This window comes from Melitaea cinxia, chromosome 2, assembly GCF_905220565.1.
Source record: "Melitaea cinxia chromosome 2, ilMelCinx1.1, whole genome shotgun sequence".
Taxonomy (NCBI): Eukaryota; Metazoa; Arthropoda; class Insecta; order Lepidoptera; family Nymphalidae; genus Melitaea; species Melitaea cinxia.
In genome coordinates, this window is record NC_059395.1 from 15,983,792 (window position 1) to 16,004,260 (window position 20,469).

At 31.4% G+C, this 20,469-nt stretch overlaps 1 protein-coding gene across 1 annotated transcript; it reads right to left on the reverse strand.

Moving 5' to 3' along the window:
• Positions 1-2,034: 2,034 nt before the first annotated feature.
• LOC123665850 (leucine-rich repeat-containing protein 57) lies at positions 2,035-15,183 on the reverse strand. Its single transcript, XM_045600088.1, has 4 exons — positions 14,808-15,183; positions 3,611-3,754; positions 3,285-3,452; positions 2,035-3,093 (listed from the first exon to the last, which is right to left on the reverse strand). Exons 1-4 carry the CDS (start codon positions 14,965-14,967, stop codon positions 2,927-2,929), a joined length of 639 nt encoding a protein of 212 aa, XP_045456044.1. The 5' UTR covers positions 14,968-15,183; the 3' UTR covers positions 2,035-2,926.
• Positions 15,184-20,469: the final 5,286 nt, after the last annotated feature.

Consider the following 20,469-nt stretch of genomic DNA (forward strand, 5'->3'; position numbering starts at 1 on the left):
GCCCCTTAGTAGTTTTACATATTTTTAAAAATGTGTCAAACAACTTACATTTGCTCGGCCTCTATTTGTTTGACTGTTAAAATATCGACTTAGCCCTTTTAAATTGGGATCATCTTCTACGCCACCTGCCATTATTATTTAAAGCAAATGATTTTCAGAAGGAGGTTGACAATAACATTTTTTTTGGTAAGTAATCATAATTATTACATTAAAAAAAATTAAGTTGTCAATATCAACAAAGCAAGAAACATTACAAACTATTTTTTGACAAACTTACACGATATTTTTATTAAAAACTTTTTACTGTATTTTTTACCTCAGAACTTTTTACTGGATTGGCCGATTTCGATTCTTCTTTTAAATCAAAAGGAGGTGCGTGTCATGAGGCCATTTAAATTTAATTGAAATCTAACAAGTACTTTTCAAGCTATATCTAATAATTCGTATTTGCTTGACTATTTTTTCGTTGATCTACCTACGTTGTATTATAACCGCATAACTATACCGCATAGCATGATTGTCTTGTAGTTCCTTTTGACCATTTCATTTAACTTTGATTGTTAAGCTCAATGCTGGTAAGTTTTATTGTACTTTTTGAGTAATCTTTCAAGGAGCGTATTTATGTGACGGTGCATATGCGTCGTTGTCGTAATGCCATCTATCGGAAATATAACTAGTTCGGTTCGGACAATCGATCAAATGTTGTTACATTTACACGACCACATCTATAACGTAGTGATTTATATTATCCACCAGAGGGCAATAGCAGCTTGTTTATTTTTTTATAAATAATTTTGATGATTCTTGTTGCTGATGCTTGTCTTGTGATCCCATTTTAAATTGATCGAGATCTGATAACTACTTTGTAATTGAAGTCGTTTTGTTTTTCGTTTGCGAGCAAACAATTATTTATGTATTATAGGGATCTTTTTTAGCTGAGTAATTCAAATATTTACATTATGTTACCTACCCTACTTAGTTTAAAAATGGAGAAAAAAAAAAACACTTCAAAATTTAGATATTTCTTTTTGAAAATAATTATTCTGGGGGTATCTATTCAAGGCCTCGGACCTGTAATCCCATTTATTTTTGAGCTCTTTTTGTAATTGGTAGTAATTTTTACCCTAAGGTGGTAAGAATGGTACTTAACACGTTGGATGCCATGACGGACACCATATGTCCGACAGCATACTTTCGCCTGGGGCCACACCAATAAATCGAAAATCGTAAAAAAATTGTTAAGGTGTTTTTCTGCAAATATTGCCAGCGAAAACCTCAAAAATAATGGGCGACTGACGGAAACAGTTATTTACCCATTATTTTCCAAGATCTCAAGTGGCAGACACCAGCTATAACATTTTTGGAAACAACTTGTTAAAAAGCCTATAAATTCAAAGTGTTTTCGATTTTTTTTTGTGCTATGTGGCCTTATTGCACTGTGAGGCCGCGCGGGTCACTTGCCTTAGTAAAAACAGTCGAAACACTGTCCGTCGGCTCCCTAGAGGCTTCTGAAGTGATCGAGGGCATGCGGACACATGGTGTCTGACGCGGCCTCTTGGACCCAATATAATGGCAGTCACATGGTGTCATTCGCGGCCCACTGGACTAAACATGGTTTTTGGTCTGGCGTTCAACGTGTTAATTAGAAAAAATTAATCTGCCAATATCGAATAACATGCTGCAGGCATGCTGCGGGAGGCCCTTATAGTATTGGACCCGATTGTTTGGATAACTTCCACTAGCGCCTTTTTATATTGTCCACAGAAGGCTGCTCTAAATGCAATTGAAACGACAATACAATATAAGTAAAAATATTATTTAGGGAGGCAAACATTCATAATGTCCGCTTGATGGTAAGCGGGCACCATAGCATTTGGACGCCTGCAACACCAAGTGCACTGCAAGCATAGGTGATTACAAGCACCACTACCTAGCAGGTTTATTAATAATAATAATTGTATCATTTAAGTGTTAGCTATCGTGTTAACAAGCAGATGAAGAGGATTTACTTAATTAAATATAAAAATAACAAAATTATTTTAGAATTTTTTATTGCTTTTTTAAAGTGCATTATTATTTATTATCGGCTGTTGAAATAACATAGATCCACATTTTTAAAATATAATGTTTAAGGGCATTTTTTAAGCAAAACTCCTCAATTAACATTTTTATAATATAAAGTGCTCTGTATAAAAGTATTGAAAAAGTTAAATTTATAACGTTTTTAAAAATACAAAAAATATACTTGCATAATATAATGACTAAAAATATTTTTGCATTTAGAAATATATTTTCATATTAAGTACCAATCCAATATAGCTAAAATTAGGTACATTTTATAATATCAATACAATCTTCAATTTGACATTATCTCTATACTTCAGTATATTGTCATCATACTTAGAATAGTAACTTGTTAGAATAATACAAAACATTATTTACCTAATTATTATTAACGACTAGTATTCAATAAAATGAAAAGGATCTATCTACACAGTACCTTAGTACTTTTATCAAAAAAATAAAATTATATTATTAAAATTTATAAAATAATCACAATTTTTATTTAAAAAATAGCATTAAAATTATATAAAAATATGAATAATTACAGACATGTTGTACAACCATGTCTATAGTGCCTCTCTCATTGTAGTTTTACTGAGTACTAATTCTTGAGCACATAGTGTAACATTTATATTTTGTGATTTACTCTATGCATAAAATCATTTCACATCACTATACGCTTAAATCACTATATGCCTAAGTAATATAATAATATTCATTTTGCACAAGGCTAAATCACAGTTGAGTTAGGACCAGTTTGTCAAATTCATCTTGGAGATGACATATTTCTCCAGTCCCTAGATTTTGCTTATCAAAATCTATAATGATGAATGCAAGTCTTGTACACGGGAAGTCAAATCGCTTATAAAATGAGATCTTCTTCCCAGTCTTCTTTTTGTCGTTCTGAAATAGATATAGAAGGCCTGCTCAGCTGCTTCAGTGCTTCGTGTGTCCGAGGTGGAATAGGATTGTCACTTAAATCTACATATTCAAGAGCTCGAGATCTTGCTAATCTGTCCACATCTACTTCTGCAAATAGAAATATTTATATTTTAAAACATATGAACTTTCGATTTTTAGTAAAATATTAAGATTTAAGTACTATTGTAATTATATATTTTATTTGACATGGGTATAATTATACTTTTGTACTAGTTTACAGTAAATTTGATACAAAAATTTACCTTTATACAATTAAAATGAAAAATTAATTCAAGTACCAATGATTTGATTATGGTGAGCTAATAATGTGTGCAAGCTGGGACACTGGAACGCAATGGCAGGCAGCGAAACAAAAGTGTTGTGCGAAATGTCTAGGCGTTGCAGACACGCTAGTGTGCAGAGCTCATCCGGAAGCTTGGCCATTTGGTTATTCGATAGATTTAAGTCTGAAAAGAATATACATTAGAATTTTTTGTAATTATTGCTTATTACACTTATTTTTATTTTATAATTAAATAGTGATCAAAGTAAATTTATTAGAAAAATTGAAAAAATAATATTGTTGAACAGGAACTAAGGTATTAGTTATTTTTGAAAATCTCACCTGTGATTAAACTAAATTTAACAGTGAACTTTGGTGGAATCTTAGTGATAACATTCCCACTAAGGTCACAGCTTTTAAGCTCTGTGTGCCTCATGAGGTGGTATACAGCATCAGGTACTTGCATAAGTTGACATTCCGACAAATCTGTAATGAGCAAATAAATTAACATTAATGGCTAATACAGAATATTTGTTATACTAAGAATATATAAGAGAACTTCTCTAAAATAAATAACTACATATTCTTATAAACAAGACAAAAATATCATAGTTGAACAAAAATTTACAACATATATTCTTGGTCTTTTTAATGTTTAGTGTTTTAAAATTAACTTGTAAATTGATTAACATAAGAGTTGTAATAGCTATTATGGCTTCGCCTGGTTCAATGTAATGAGCCTAGAAATGAGGTTACAAGATTACCTAATTCCTGGGTCTCCTGTGCATTTTCACACCTTAAAATCACTCGCGTAACTGCTAGGGCCATTTCTAAAGCTTATTATAGTTATCAAGAACAGTTAACTACTTTTTAGTTTATTTCTATTGGGTATAGTTCAATCCGTGATGATACTTGACACGGAATGAGTACCTAACTGTGTATTTTTAACGCCTAACTGTAACGTATTAGCAGCCTTGAGAATTTCTATTTATAATAAATGTGTACGACTTGACTTAATTTTTCTAGTTCTTGAATAAATAGTAGGTGTTTATAACACCAGGATCGGCATATTATAAGTTTAACATTTTAAATATTAAAGTTTTTACCAGTCTTGGGTAGCACATGTAGGTTAGTTGTCATGTTACGTAGTTATTTGAGTTAAAGAGCAATAAAACTTTTAGTTTTATTACATCGTATTTTATTATTATACTCTTTGCTATTTTTTACCACATATTTTATGGTTTTACGTGGTTTTAGATTAGGAGTGGACGATATACATCGATGTTTTAAAAATACTCGATGTATAGTAATGATGCATCGAATCAAACCGATGTATTGTTAAGTTTTAAACATCGAGTATACATCGATGTTTTTTTTTTCGATGCATCGAAAAGACAAACAATCAAACCTACCTCATTTTTTAACCGACTTCCAAAAAAGGAGGAGGTTCTCAATTCGACTGTATTTTTTTTTTCACTTCTTCTCTCACATTGTTTTGTCTTTTCCAATTACATTATTTAGCACTCGCAAGGTGTTTCGTGTAAAAGTGATATCACTGGTTGAAAAAGCAGCCAATATTATAGAAGTCAGTGCAAGCAACCTATAAAAAATATAAATGCAAATGGCCGACTGAATGACTGAATTCACCCGCCATCTCTCTCTTACTTACAGTTGCAGTCTTTGGCTTCAAAAATCATATAATTTTTGTATTAATTAATTACCTACTCAACTTGATTCAAAATTCATTTTAAAATTTGCTGTGTCGTGTTAGCAATAATATTTATAAATCGAAGTGTTAAACTGAAAACACGTTATATGTAATATGAATATCATAATAAGTCTGTGAACAATCCTCTAGAAATTTGGAAAGATTACAAAATACAGTTTCCAATATTGCATAAAATTACCTTTAAATATCTAACAATGGTGGGCACATCAGTGCCATCAGAGAGACTGTTTTCACAACCGGCGCAGGTAATGACTCAACAAAGGAATAGATTAAAGGGTAAAAGATTGGGTAAAATTTTGTTTTTACAAAGTATAGATAAAAACTATTGGGATATGTATTAAAAATAAATGTAAAGGTAATAAAGTTTTTTTAATAGATGCTTGCTTTTTATTTCTAAACCACATACATATTTAACTTATAGAAAAACAATCGATGTATAGAAAACATCGATGTATTTTTTGATACATCGATATTACATCGATGCAACAATCCGATGCATTCAATCGAAAAAAACATCGATGTTTTTTTTAATGTTCATCACTATTTTAGATTTTTCAACTTTGACATTTAACATCTTTTTTCTTTTTTTTTATGGACTGCATTGCCAATGACGAGCGGGAATTAACAATGTCCTAACTGAACAACAGACACTCACCGAACATTGAAGCATCTACTCTGATACTGGCAATTCCGCAAGGGTGCTAAAGCCAAAGAAGAAGAAGAAGTTAATGTTCAAAAATTGTGGATAACGGACAAGAGGAATTTATGACAGGATTTAGAACAGGATAGGAAGAAACAAAATAATATATTTTATGATGAATAGGAAAATAAAAAATTATTATTAAATGTCTATATTATTAAGAAATATATAATCAAATACAATTTTATGCATATCATACTTTCTAGAAGATAATAAACCATTTATAGATGTAGGAAAAGGAATTTTATACTCAATCAGTGACTCCAGGAAACGGGAGCGGTTGAAAAGTGGACGAGAGAATATAAGATTATTAATATCCTCCATTTCATAACCACAAAAACAGGACGAACTGGATATAATTCTAAATCTAGCCAGATGGTGTGGAGAACAAGTGTGATCAAGCCTTAGTCTCGATATTATGCTACAGCCTTTTCTATTAAAATCCATATTTATCCACATTTATAATAATAACACCATGGTTTTACAAAAATTTCAGATTGTAGACTATAATAATAAGTTTCTTTTTAACCGACTTCAAAAAAAGGAGAAGGTTACTCAATTCGACCATATATATAATATATATATTTATGTATGTTCGGGGATAACTCCGTCGTTTCTTTTTTTTGTTGGAAAGGAGATATTTCTAGTTTGGTACCATTATAAGGAAACCAGGATCTGCTGATGGGATTCCAGAGAAATCGAGAGAAACTCGAAAATCCGCATAACTTTTTACTGGATGTACCGATTTTGATAATTTTTAATTTAATCGAAAGCCGATGTTTATCATGTGGTCACATTTAAATTTCATCGAGATCTGATTACAACTTTTGGAGTAATCTTTGATAATGCTAACTAATAATAATAACGTTGTATTACTTATCGATATAATTGAAGTCGGTTTTTTTCGTTTGCCTGCAAACACAATTATTGCCTACTACTATGATCATAGGGCACTTGCCACGACTTATCCATACAAAGTTTGGGCAAAGTAATAAATCTGGGTAGGAATAACATCATTTTAACATGATGTATATTTGACAGTTTGGACTTTGGACACTGGTTTTACTGTTTTGAAATTGGCCTTAATTAAAAAAATATATGTTGTGAAATTGAAAAGTTGAATTATTAATATTTATTACTACTGAACTTTATTACAACTTTATTGTCTTGTTCATAAATATATATTATTTTACAATTAATAAATTCAAATATCATATATATCTTTTACAGTGTTAACTTCTTTTATTGTATTAATGTCCTATTTATGCATTTTTTGTGTCAGTTTATCTTAGGGTCGGTTTCACTGGTTATGGATAAAGTTATCCTTCACATAAGTTACGAATAGACTTAAGCAGCAGGAGGTAAAATAGGCAATAAGCTCCTTTATCTAAAGTAACATGTGAAAAAATCCAAGATCTCAAAAAATCTCTTCGTTATTTAATCGTTGGTTCACTGTAATGTATAAAACTAAGAATTTATGCTCAGATTTGTGGTATATATTTCTTATAACCAAATTCCATCCTAATCTATTCTATAATACACATATCAGGGTTTGTTATAGTTAAAATACAAATAGCTTTACTAATTTTGTTGCATTTTTAAACAAATAAAAAAACTATACTATAAGTTTATACTAGTTTTGATTAACTTGTTAAGTAACTAGTTTGTGTAGTACCAAAAATATTGTATGAGTACATAATGCTAATCGTAAAATCCTGCACAATTGTACACAAACTTTAAACGAAGAAAGCTAAACAAGAGTGGTGTGTGTTTTTTAGCTCTGTCTTGTGTCTGTCTTTCAGAACCATAAATAAAATATACCTAGATCGATTACGCTTAAAATGGTTTCAGTTAGTGATACAAATTTACAGTTTAATAAATAAATTGGTGTAATATTCGTAATATATAGTTTAATACAAAAATATAGGCTATTTTAAAACTATTTGGTGTCTTTATTCATTGAACCATAAAACTAACTATAAACGATTATCCAACAGGGAAGTATATTTAACGAGCAGTGACCTCAAACAGACAGTTCGGCTCTATATGGCAAAAATTGTTCCTCTAAGGTCAACGCGTTCTCTACAAGAGATTGTGTGTGTACGTTGCGCACTGGTCCGAGGATGTTCTAAATCTATCACTTCACGTGTATAGGCTATTAACCTTTTGACCGCCGTAGTCATCTATACTTGACAAGGGCTCGCGAGTCCTGTGCGCCAGCGACGTCTATAGGTGACAAAAAACACGGACCACAAAAATATTAAATAAAATTATTAAAAAAATATTTCTAGTATTTTAATTCAACATTTATGAAAATAGAATATTCCCGCAACATTTGAGTATAAAAAACAAGTCTTTTAGAGCTACACGTACTGAGAAACATTGAAATAAAAACATGCATTTTTATTCCACGTAAATGATATGTCCAGAACGCCGAAGTCGTCTATAGTTGACCGCTAGGGATGTGACGCAAGAGGTATAAATAAATAATAAATAAATAAATATTTACAACATACACACACGGTCATCTGTTCCTAAAGTAAGCAACTTAATGCTTGTGTTATAGGTAACAGCTGACTGGTATAGCTATTTTTTTTTATAAGCATACATATAAATATAAATAAATATATATTATACCCAGACTCGGGGTGGGAATCAAACCCATAACCTCCGGAGCAGAAAGCACCGCTGACCTGTAGTCACTACAAACTGCGCCAACGGGCTAGTCAAAATGGTATAGATGATTTATATATTCTTTATTGCACTTTAAAAAAATCATAATTACAAGTCATTTTTGCAATTAGCTATTCAAAATTCAACTCAAACGTGTTATATTTTCTATAAATAATGTAATATTTGAATAAAACAAAAGGTAAAAAACATAAAACTATCATCAGCTAACACATAAATAGCAAATGAATAAAAAATCAAATCAACTAAAATCAATCAAATCGCCATAATAAATCTGATATCTCAAATCTGGCGCATCTCTAGCGCGTAGTCATTAATCCGTTCTCTACACGCCGTTGTCAAGTATAGACGACACGCTGATGACGTCATAAGCGAATAGCGAGAAAACTAGTGAAGTGCAAGACGAGCGATACCTTAGAACATCGTCGCATTTTGGAAGGCGTCGATGATTTTAATAATATACAATAAAAAAATATATATTTATTTTCATTTTTTTTTTATCTAAGGTTAAGAGCGAAATTACGATTTTCTTTCTCATTCTCAAAATCATCTGGCAGCATCAATATCATCTCTAACCCCCATTCTCATAAAAGCTTTTTTTCTAAGACCCATGTCATGTCGTGTGTCGTGAAATATTTGATTTGAAATATTGCTACTTACTCAGTACTGTTTTAGTACTATTTGCTACCTAAGCAAAAAAATATTTAACGCATGTAAATATTTCTTTTAAACTAAGGCTGGCATCGACCGCACCGATTATATTAATTTGCTTCATCGGATCAACTACTGAGTTGGGGAACAATGGAACACGGGGCACTATGGAACAGTGTCGATAAAAATTTGAATTCTAAACTAATTCGTGTGGTAACGCTTCGACCAATTACAGCGCGTAGGGACTCTTGAAAATCCGTAATAACTTTTTACTGGGTGTACCGATTTTGATAATTTTTAATTTTATCGAAAGCTAATATTTATCATGTGGTCACATATAAATTTCATTGATATCTACTTTTTGAGTAATCTTTGATAACGCGTAGTTACTTGACTATTTTTTCGTCGATCTACGTTGTATTCGAGCAAACACAATTATTCTTGTTCAAAAGTTGAGATTTCTTTTCAAAGTACTTTCTTTTTAGTAAAAAAGTTTAAAGAATAGGTCAATGATATTTTTTTTCATTAATTTTAATCATTTGAGACAATTGTGTGGAAAGTTCAAAAAATAACCTAAGTTTTTATAAAACTCGCTTAAAACGTTGGCCTTATGGGGTACTATGGAATGGGGCACAGTGGAATACTGTTCTAATGAACTTTAAATAATAAACTATTATGTAATAAGACAATAATTGTATTTGCAGGCAAACGAAAAAACTAACTTCAATTATATTGACAAGTAATACAACGTAGGTAGACAAAAAAAAAAGTCCAGTAAATACGTATTATCAAAGATCAATCAAAAAGTTGTAATCAGGTTTGGATGAAATTTAAATATGACTACATGATAAACATCGGCTTTCGATTAAATTAAAAATCATCAAAATCGGTGCACCCAGTAAAAAAAGTTATGCAGATTTTCGAGATCTCATTATAAAATCCTGGTTTCCTTAGCATGGTACTATACTGGGGTTATCTCCTTTCCAACAAAAAAAGAATTATCAAAATCGTTTCATAAACGACAAAGTTATCCCCGAACATAAATAAAAAAAAATATAAAATATATATCGAATCGGTCGAATTGAGTAACCTCCTCCTTTTTTGAAGTCGGTTAAAAAATAACAAATTTGAATTCGGTTAATTTTTTTCTAAATTACTTTTCATGTATATATCGATTCGATTCGAAATCGATATATAGCCTGCGGCTTCCTTTCGTGCGACACAGCACGTCTCTAAAGAGAGTTTCATAACCGTAGGTCAGCTGCGCCGTAGTCGTCCAGTCGTGACAATGACGTCATGGCGATAGAAAAGAGTGTTGTGCTTTACTACGATTATTTTTGTAATGTTTGTTTTTTATTTATGTTGTTGTAAGTATATATAACGAGTGCAAGATAACACAAGAAAAATATTAAAAAATAAACCTTCCTAGATTATATAAGTAGTCATTTATTGCATAAAAACCAACAAAAACAAGTCACTGTGTGGTACTCGATAACGACTCTTGGCAGCACTATTTTTTTCGTAGGTATTTTTGTTTATTTTATGCCTTGGCGTACAGGGCACGGGAATGGTTTTGAGGCGTGGCGGTCAAAAGGTTAAGAAATATTCGTATACAACACGCAATAAATCCATGTGACGGCACGTCTTCCGCATGTTAGAACATTCATTGTGCTCGTACACTTTGTCTTCCGGGAGTCGATATGGATGTAATATGGAATGAGGAAAACTAAAAGAAATCGCTATTAACTTAGCTTACATGTAATGAGCCTGAGTATATTATAGTTTGTGAGAAGAATAATCTAATTAAATATAAAAATAAAGAATTAGTCTATCAATTTAGTTATTATTTTTTTCTATGACGACTATTGTGTTCATTAAAGATTATACATACGAATTTAAAACAAAAATTGCAATTATCATATACGAAATAAATCGGCGAGTCGCGTGGCTTTTAAAAGAACGCACGCGCACGAGTTACTGCGCACTAAACTCCCTAAAGTAGGTACTTCAATACTAATATTAGAAATTACGATTGTAGCTATGCCAAGTAATTGGGCTTAGTTTATGTTTAGAATTTATTAGGTGTTTTCCCTCGCATATAACATACATTATTTTATTTAAAACATTGAATACTGTAATATGAGTTTTTAATCTTCTCTTTTAATATGACATATAAAATCTTATTTTGCCAAAGTGGCGTCTTCTTTTTTAATTTACTGAAAATGATATAATAAAATGTTAGATAATTGAAATGTCCGTAACGTCGGTATTTAAAGTTTTCAACATATGAACTATGAAGCCTCTATTAAGAGCATGTTAGAGCTAAAAAACGCAGTTTTATCAATAAGGCGTACTCATAGTATCTAATGCAGTTACAAACACGTTTTTTGCCATGAAATTACTATTTGTTTTTAACCGACTTCAACAAAGTGGGAGGTTCTCAATTCGACTGTAATTTCCTTTATGTGAATTACCTAAGAACTTTTTACTTGGTGAAGCTTTTTCGATAATTCTTATTTAATCCATTATTTAGTCCCAATAAAATTTATTCGAGACCTGACAAGTACTTTTTGAGATATCTGTAATAATGCGTATTTGCTTGACTATTTTATCGCCGACCGTCGTTGTACTATACTTCATAACTCTTTGTTTGGTGGATCGATTTAAATGATTCTTTTTTTAATCAAAAGCTGGTGCTGGTTACATGGTTCCATTTAAATTTGATTAAGATCTGACTAGTACTTTTTAGGTTATCTCTATTAATGCGTATTGTTGTTTTTTTTATGCGTATTTACTTGATCATTTTTTGTCTGCCTTCGTTATATTACTAGGCGATGTAATTGGACTCGCTTTTTTTAACCGACGTCCAAAAAAGGAGGAGGTTCTCAATTCGACTGTATGTTTTTTTTTTTTTTTTTTTATGTACCATATATACCATTATGTTACATCAGAACTTTTGACCGGGTAGACCGATTTCGACAAATTATGTTTTAATCGAAAGGTGGTGTGTGTCAATTGGTCCCATTTAAATTTATTTGAGATCTAACAACTACTTTTCGAGTTATACCTATCTAATAATGCGTTTTTACTTGACGCTTTTTTCGTCGACCTACGTTGTATTATACCGCATAACTTTCTACTGGATGTACCGATTTTGATAATTGTTTTTTTTTTGTTGGAAAGGAGATATCCCTAGTTTGGTACCATGATAAGAAAACCAGGATCTGATGATGGGATCCCAGAGAAATCGAGGGAAACTCTCGAAAATCCGCAATAACTTTTTACTGGGTATACCGATTTTGATAATTTTTAATTTAATCGAAAGCTGATGTTTATCATGTGGTCACATCTAAATTTTATCGAGATCTGATAACTACTTTTTGAGTAATCTTTGATAACGCGTAGTTGCTCGACTATTTTTTCGTCGATCTACGTTGTATTACTTGTCGATGTAATTGAAGTCGGTTTTTTTTTTCGTTTGCGAGCAAACACAATTATTTTCGTTTGCAAGCATACACAGTAGGTATTTATTAATTTCTTTTCAGTTAAGAAATACAGAAATATAAAATACATACTAACTAAACAAAAGACTGAAATCACCCACCTATGTTTCATAAATTAATGGTGGTCATTTATTCTCATGGTTTCTTAACGACGCGATGTCGTATTAAAGAACGTATAAAAAGTTTCGCTCGTGGAAAGCTGTTACGTGATCGTTAGTTTGTTAAGAGTCATTATGACGCAAAATACGGTAGTTTAGCTAATGTTTATAATGACGGAGGGGATGTCACGGTCTTTACTATGATTTATTTTAAAATGGAAAATAACTGTCTTTTTTTTCATAGCTTTCACCATAAAAGCTATTTTATAATGGACGTACAATTGGTATTTTCGTTTTCACTTTAGGTACCCCAAGGATATAAATATTAAAATAATAATATAATAAATGAATAAATTATCAAACAATTTGTAATTAATAATAGTCAAACTTAAGGTATACATAATATCTTTAATATAAGATATCATTTTTAGTTAGCAACGCTGTTTACAACTTTGAAATTCTTTTTTTTTTCAACACACACCGCTAGTCATTAATTACTAAGGTAGGTAACTTGACTAACTAGGTCTGTCTTTTTGTTCAAAGCTTAATATTTATTTTTATGAATTAGATTAGTATAGAATTTACAAAGTATTCGTATAATAAATTAAAAAATAATAATATTTCACATTACATTATTGCTTCTTACTTTGTTAACCTTGGAATTAATTTTTAATGTATATTACAAAAAACTGGCACAAAATTTAAATTTTAATCCAAGCGAATGATTTTGCATCACAATTCACGACTCATGAGCGATTACACGGTTATTGCATTAAGCTCTAATTTAACATAATATTACAACATTATACAGTTCAGATATATGTTACTATGAAATATAAATAAGATGTGCTAGTTACGTGTAAGTTTTAACGGTGAGAAAGAGAGCAAGTAATATAGATATTATTTTTTCATCTTAATAATAGTAATAGTATGTACAATTAAAAGAAAAGAGAAATATAACTCTATCTTACTAGACAAAAATATATTAAAACTAGTGCAACATTATATTTATTTATCGATAAAATCTTAGTTCAACGACATAGTAGGTAAATAGTCAACAAGATAAGTATTATAATAACGCTACCTAATTTTCCGTATCTTATGATACTTTCGATCGATATCATTATTAACACAAACAATTTATTTTAATGTACAACCTACGCATCTACATATTACTAATTAGGAAATTATTCAATTAAACGCATTTTTAATGAACATATTTTTTTGATTTTGTTGAACGACCTTATAATAAAAAAGTATTATGATCTGTGTATAATAATAGATAGTGGGTCAAGGTTGTATCGGTTCATTGACAAAATGATTGCTTAATGTATCCTTAATTATTTCTTATGTAACCTACAAAGCCTAACCTAGTTCAATAACGATAAGTTTCGCTATAATGGCATATAACAGGAACATATGATTCTGATTTTAATACGACGTAGTTGACAAGATAAGATAATCGAACTCGTAGACGAAGCAGGCGAACAAAGCGATTAGTCAAAAAAAACTGTGTTTTTGGGATATTCTAATGATTGTTATCAAAGCGACGAATTTATATTTTTTTCTAATGTTATTGTTTATTGTTCTTTGTTAATAAGCGATCAAAATGTAATTATAGAAATATTAAACAGCAAAATCACGCAGCTATAAGTGCTCATAGTACCTATGTACCTATTTTTTTATACATTACACATATATTTTTTTCGTTTAAACGCTCATCCTCTATGTCGAAATAAATACAAACAAATAAGTATTAACTTTTATTATCTTTTTAGGAATTTGACCGTGGCGCTACACTTTGAAATTTTTATGCAATGTAAAGTATAATTCCTTAATGTTTTGTTAATAAAATAGTTTTTCACGCTTATTGTTAATAATATCATTATATTTATTTACGGTTAAAAATAATTAATGCTTACTATTTGCAAAAAAATTGATATTTTATTTAAACGCACGTTATTTGGTGTCGTATTTAATACATGAGTTAAATTTAAAAAGTTAGACTAAGTCATAAACTGTTTTATACTGGTACATAGTAAGAGTTAATTGTATGTCTTTATTAATTATGTCACTAGTTAATATAGACACAACATGCACTTGCTTATGTTAAGCAATTATAAATATCTATCGTAGAAAAAATATTTAAACAAAGAGAGTAACTAACCTAATTGACTATTCTCTTGCGCATCTTCGCACCTGCCTACAACTCTGATAATGGCTCGTCCAGCCAGCCTTGCGCAGATCATCATCGCTGGAGCTCTCGGGTCACCTTGTTCCGCCTCCGCGGGCATCCTCGTACCGTCGTAGTCTGTGGGTGGCCTCATCACTGCACTTGTATACACTGCACTCCTCAGTTTCAGTGATCACTGCTAGATATCACAAACGTCTGTCGTGAACCTAATTTCAAGTCACACGTATTTATATTTTATTTAATACACCGCTCCGAAACGCAAAAGCGCCTGGGTGAACGGCAATACTTGTAAATTCGAGCGCCGCGTTTCTTGCCAGCCTTTATATCGTCGCCAAAACAAAGAAGCGTGGCGCGTGAGGGAGACAGCAACAACAACAAATCCCTCTCTCCTTTCCACCGTCTGCGCAGTTGACGCAAGTTCGCTTTCCTCGCGGAAACACGTGGAAAATGTATGGGAGAAGAGATTTATAAATAAATGGACCCTATAAACAAATTAAACAAAGGAAACCGTTCTTGAAGCTGCGTAAACATAATTTTGTTCCGGAACAATTAAGAAATAATTGATAAGGACGTTTAATACTTGATTTGAAAATGATTCGCCTTTCTTGGTGTCAAATTTAGTTCAAACATTAATGAAAACAGAAAATTTAGTAAAATATTAATATATTTTTTTATATGTTTATTGCAATATATCCAATTCAAACAAACACGACATTAATAATATTCAAATTTGAGTAATAGATCTATTCTTTAATTAACGCGTTTTTCAAAAGTCACCGGTTCAATGAAATAGAGAGTGAATTAGTTATCTACCCAGCATAGCAATAGCGTTACTATAACTTTAAGTATGAGATTATGTAAAACATATTATTGTTTCTCATTATTGATACAAAGTTAGTTGAGAAATAACAGATACTGGTCATATGTCGCTCTCATTTTCAGTTGGCTACGTTGTCATGATTCCAATCGCATTGTGATCTCAAAACTCCGTTATCAAATGGCCTTATTGTAATAATGTAATAATTGACGATTGTTTGCAATTGTTTGTGAGTTCAATGTGAAAAAACTCGGGCTCGGTCGAATAAAAGTTTCCAGCCCAATTCTTTGTGACATCGTGTGCATAGCGAACATTGTCGTAATTAATTGCTGAACTAAATAGCATTTGTTTTACTTTGTGTGTGATTCATTCTATAATAAAAATTAAACAGGTGATATACTTATTTGAAATAAATTTTCATTCTTACATTATTACTTGAAAAGTTAATATTTAATGAAATATAGACATAATAATGAATGAATACCGATCTTGATTTATCAACGGTCATAGAACGTGATTAAAAAAACTCGTCGAAAGTTGATTTTTAACGTTTTATTTTGGATTATAATGGTTTGATGATGAAACTTTTTTTCATTTTTTGTTAACTGTTTTTTTAAATATTTATAAAAAATAAATCAATGAAAAGTTTTTAAATTTTACACTATTTGCTAATTTGTAAACAACACATTGACAAATAATAAAAAGTAGAGTCTGTAGTAGAGATTTAGAATTTAATGTTTTAATTCAAAAAATATATTCGTTTTCCAAAAAACAAAATCTTTGAACCAACTAGGAGTATAATAAAATGAGAAAGATGTTGTTTTATATTTATTTATTAATAGTTGTATAAATGGAGTATGAAAAAATTTGTAAAAGTTTAGTTTCGTAGCATGTTTAACATTAAATATTTGGGGGCCGTCTCTAAATTATTTTTTATTTCTTACAAATAACATTAGTTTCAAGTATATATTGTAAGAGAGTCAAATATGACTGTCAAATATGCTTTTATTTAATTTACAATACAGAAACCCTTTGCTTTAAAAATATTATTCATCTTTAGATCGCTATATTAATTTGCGTCAGTTCGTCTGACGTCGTTCCGGCGTCCGTTCAACGCACTGTTTTCATGTCTTGGCCAAACAGAGACGCAAATTTTCAACTTTAGCAACCTTGAATATCTGCCAAAAGTTACATTACCTAGACCCGTGCTCCGAATAATATCTGATTCGATTTGTTTTTTGCAAAAATAAACAAGGAAACGCAAATTATATCTGAAATTCGTTGGTTATGAAGTGAAATCCATTCAAGAATTTACGTATCATTTATTTTTGTAGGAATAAATATTTTGTTAAGTAGGTGACATACTGGTAGTTTTTTTAGCAAAGAAACTTCGCAATACTGTAATCAATCAATGTTTGTATTTTGCGTGAATAAAAAATAATAATAAGCTCGTATGGGTTGTAATTCTAGTTATTTGTACAATTCAAAACACTATCAACTGTATGGCATATAGAAGGTTGCAGGACATTACCAGTAATATACATATATGTCATATGACCTTATAGCTCAATGATTTATATGCCTCTACCGGGTTTCAATTTGTTGTAGTGTAACGCCCTAACAGTAATTGTCGATGATATATTGATTCATTGTTTGTTGACCTTTTACATGAAAGATTATATTTGGAACATATAACTTCATTAAAATGTGCTGTAAAAATGCTGTTGCGTTAAAATTTTAAGTTTTCAGAACTTGTAACCTTGTGTTTATGAAAGTAGCTTCCTCCTCTCGCGACCTAGTTCAAGACGAGTGTTTGTTATTTATTAAGAACGTAAATATGTTCATCGCGGAGTCGTTTCGCCACTGCGAAAAGCAGAGCGAAGAGGAATATTTCTTGTTGAAATTTCCGCATTAGATTATATTTATTGTTGCAAAAATGATTACTTACTTAAAATTTGTATGAGTAAAACAAAATTACTAGATACGAGCTACGTATTTGAACCTCTACGTTTAGAGACGTATTGTTGATGTGTAAATTGTTTTCCTAGAACATTAATTCTCAAAGTGGTCCAGTTGGACTCCCAGGCGTCCACGGGAGACTCTTGTTTGTGGGACTCTGTTTGTTGGAAGTTGTCGTGACCAAAAAATGGGGGTTCACTATTCGCAAGCGAGGTTCACGAAAATTTATCTCAGTATAACGTGTCGACAGGGTGGATCCACCGTTGTTGGTACGGTGGGCGTGTCCACAACCTTCAACCGAAACATATTTTCCCCCGGTTATTTTATGGAATGAACAGCTGGCCACAACAAAAAAAAGGTCAGCAGAAAATATTCATTCTTTTTCTTTTAATTCATGGGGCTGCAAAGCAAAATGGCCCAATGTAGCTGTGGGGGTTCGCCGGAACCAGCAAATTTTTGAAAGTGGTCTATGAGAAAAAAGTTTCGGAACCTCTGTCAAAGAATAATTCTTTAAGAACTTTAAAAAGTATTTTAGCTAAAAGATTTGTAGTGTAGTAAGTCGTATCGTCATTCTTCAGTTCTTCAGTTTCAAAAAGTAAGTTGAAAAAAAATTCTTTTGTCACTTTGTAATATTTCTTTCTGGACTGTTATGAAAGCACGTATCAAAACAACTGTGATTTTTTTTTATTATCATCATTGTTTTTTTTTAATTTGTCATTAAACGAGAACTAAATATTTCATAATGTTCAATAAAAATCATCAACATTATTAGCACCACGAGATTCATCATAATTATATCCCGTCCCTATGACCACGCACATGAGCGTGACGCACCAAATTTTCCGCCATAAAAACGCGACCGCTGACATTTCGCAGAAGTTTTTTTCATCGCAAAATGTTGAGGTCGATCCTTTGTTCTATTTCAGGAAAAACTGGAAAAGAGCCAATTCCCTCTCCAAACGGATTTTCGACGCAGTTCAATATGCGCAAGGGTCTTTGCTCTGAAGCATTGCTACACGAAAATAGTACTTACAACTTTGTGTTAGATATCAAAATTCGGGATTTATTTTGATGTATATATAAATCTAAGAATACTCTTTGTTTAGACGAACTACAGATAGGATTATTAACTCTGTTCGTCGTATATTAAGTTTTATTTCCAGTACTTTCAGAAAAAATAATATATGTATATATGTGTTTATATAAAGTGTCTACGTTATGAAAATCGTATGTTACAGCATGGTTTTCTTTTTAAATGTTTAAATCTTACATATAAATGCGACGAAAATTTAAGCAGTACGACGTTGTTTGTTGTTTTTGATGTTTTTTAACCGACTTCAAAAAAAGGAGGAGGTTACTCAATTCGACCGTATATATATATATATTTTTTTTTTTATGTATGTTCGGAGATAACTTCTTCGTTTATGAACCGATTTTGATAATTCTTTTTTTGTTGGAAAGGAGATATTCATAGTTTGGTACCATGATAAGGAAACCAGGATCTGATGATGGGATCCCAGAGAAATCGAGGGAAACTTTCACAAATCGTAAGGGTGACTAGTAAATTTAATCATGTTTTCATTAAGTACTATAAAGCACTACTATTTAGTAAAGATCTGGAGTCGATCTGATGATGGAGAAGAAAGATAGTCGAGGGAACTCTTCAACAATTTATAGCAATTACCTGCCTTTTGAACTGAATTAGTTTCTATTGATGAGAACTTTGCACCTGTATGAGTTATAAGTGCCATTAAAGTCTGATGATGGAGACAAAAGATAGTCGAGGGAACTTTTCAACGATTTATAGCAATTATCTGCTGTGTGATCATCTGTGTCGCAGGACCAGGTTTGATGATGGAGCCCATAAACACTCGAGGGAATTTCTCAACAATTTACAGCAGTTACCTTTTGCTGTTTGACGACCGCTTTGATATAATGGTGCATGTGCCGTGTCGGCGGCGCCTAAACACCGACGGTCGCGGGTTCTATTCCCGCTCGGAGTGGATATTTATGTTTATACAAATATTTATTTTCGGTCTAGTTGTTAATCCTTGTGGTTCTCCCAACCTAGCCTCGGAGAACACGCTAGCCTGTCAGTCCTGGTTACGTACACCTAATAGCGAACTTTACTCATAGTATGTCGACGCGTTAGCGCAGCGATCACAGCACTGGATGTTGCCCTGGCGTTAGTGGGTTCAATCCCCGCGCACGACAGACATTTGTAATGGCCATATAAATGTTTGTTATGATCTGGGTGTTTGTGCTTGTGTATTGTGTATGTTTCCGAACCCCCGACATAAGAGAAAAAGCATCCTTGTTAGGTCTACCCATCACTAAAAATTGTAAAATAAAATAATTTTTAACAAAAAAAAAACCGACTTCAAAAAGGACACTAAAAAGTGAAAAATAAATTTACTTAGTACAAAGTAATTCGTATTTTGATTTAGTTAATCAGAAATGATTAAATAAATATTTTATAATTTTGAAGTTGGTGCCAAGTAAATACTACAACAACCTGGCTACAATAACAAATACAAACAACACACACACAACAAACAAGTACAAAAAATATTATTAGATATGTCAAAACAATAACAGAATAATAACAGTATTCAACCTAATAGTCAATGAAACAAGTTATGAAAGAAAACTGAATACAAGTTATGAGTAGATACTAGAGTAGTTATTGTTTTACATTTTACTTACTATATATATATATATATATATATTGAGAACTCGTAGTATATAGATAGATAGATAGAATATACTTTATTGCACACCACTCGGAAAAAAAACATTACATAAAACAGTTATTTACACATAGAGATAGTAATGTACAAAGGCGGTCTTATCGCTTAG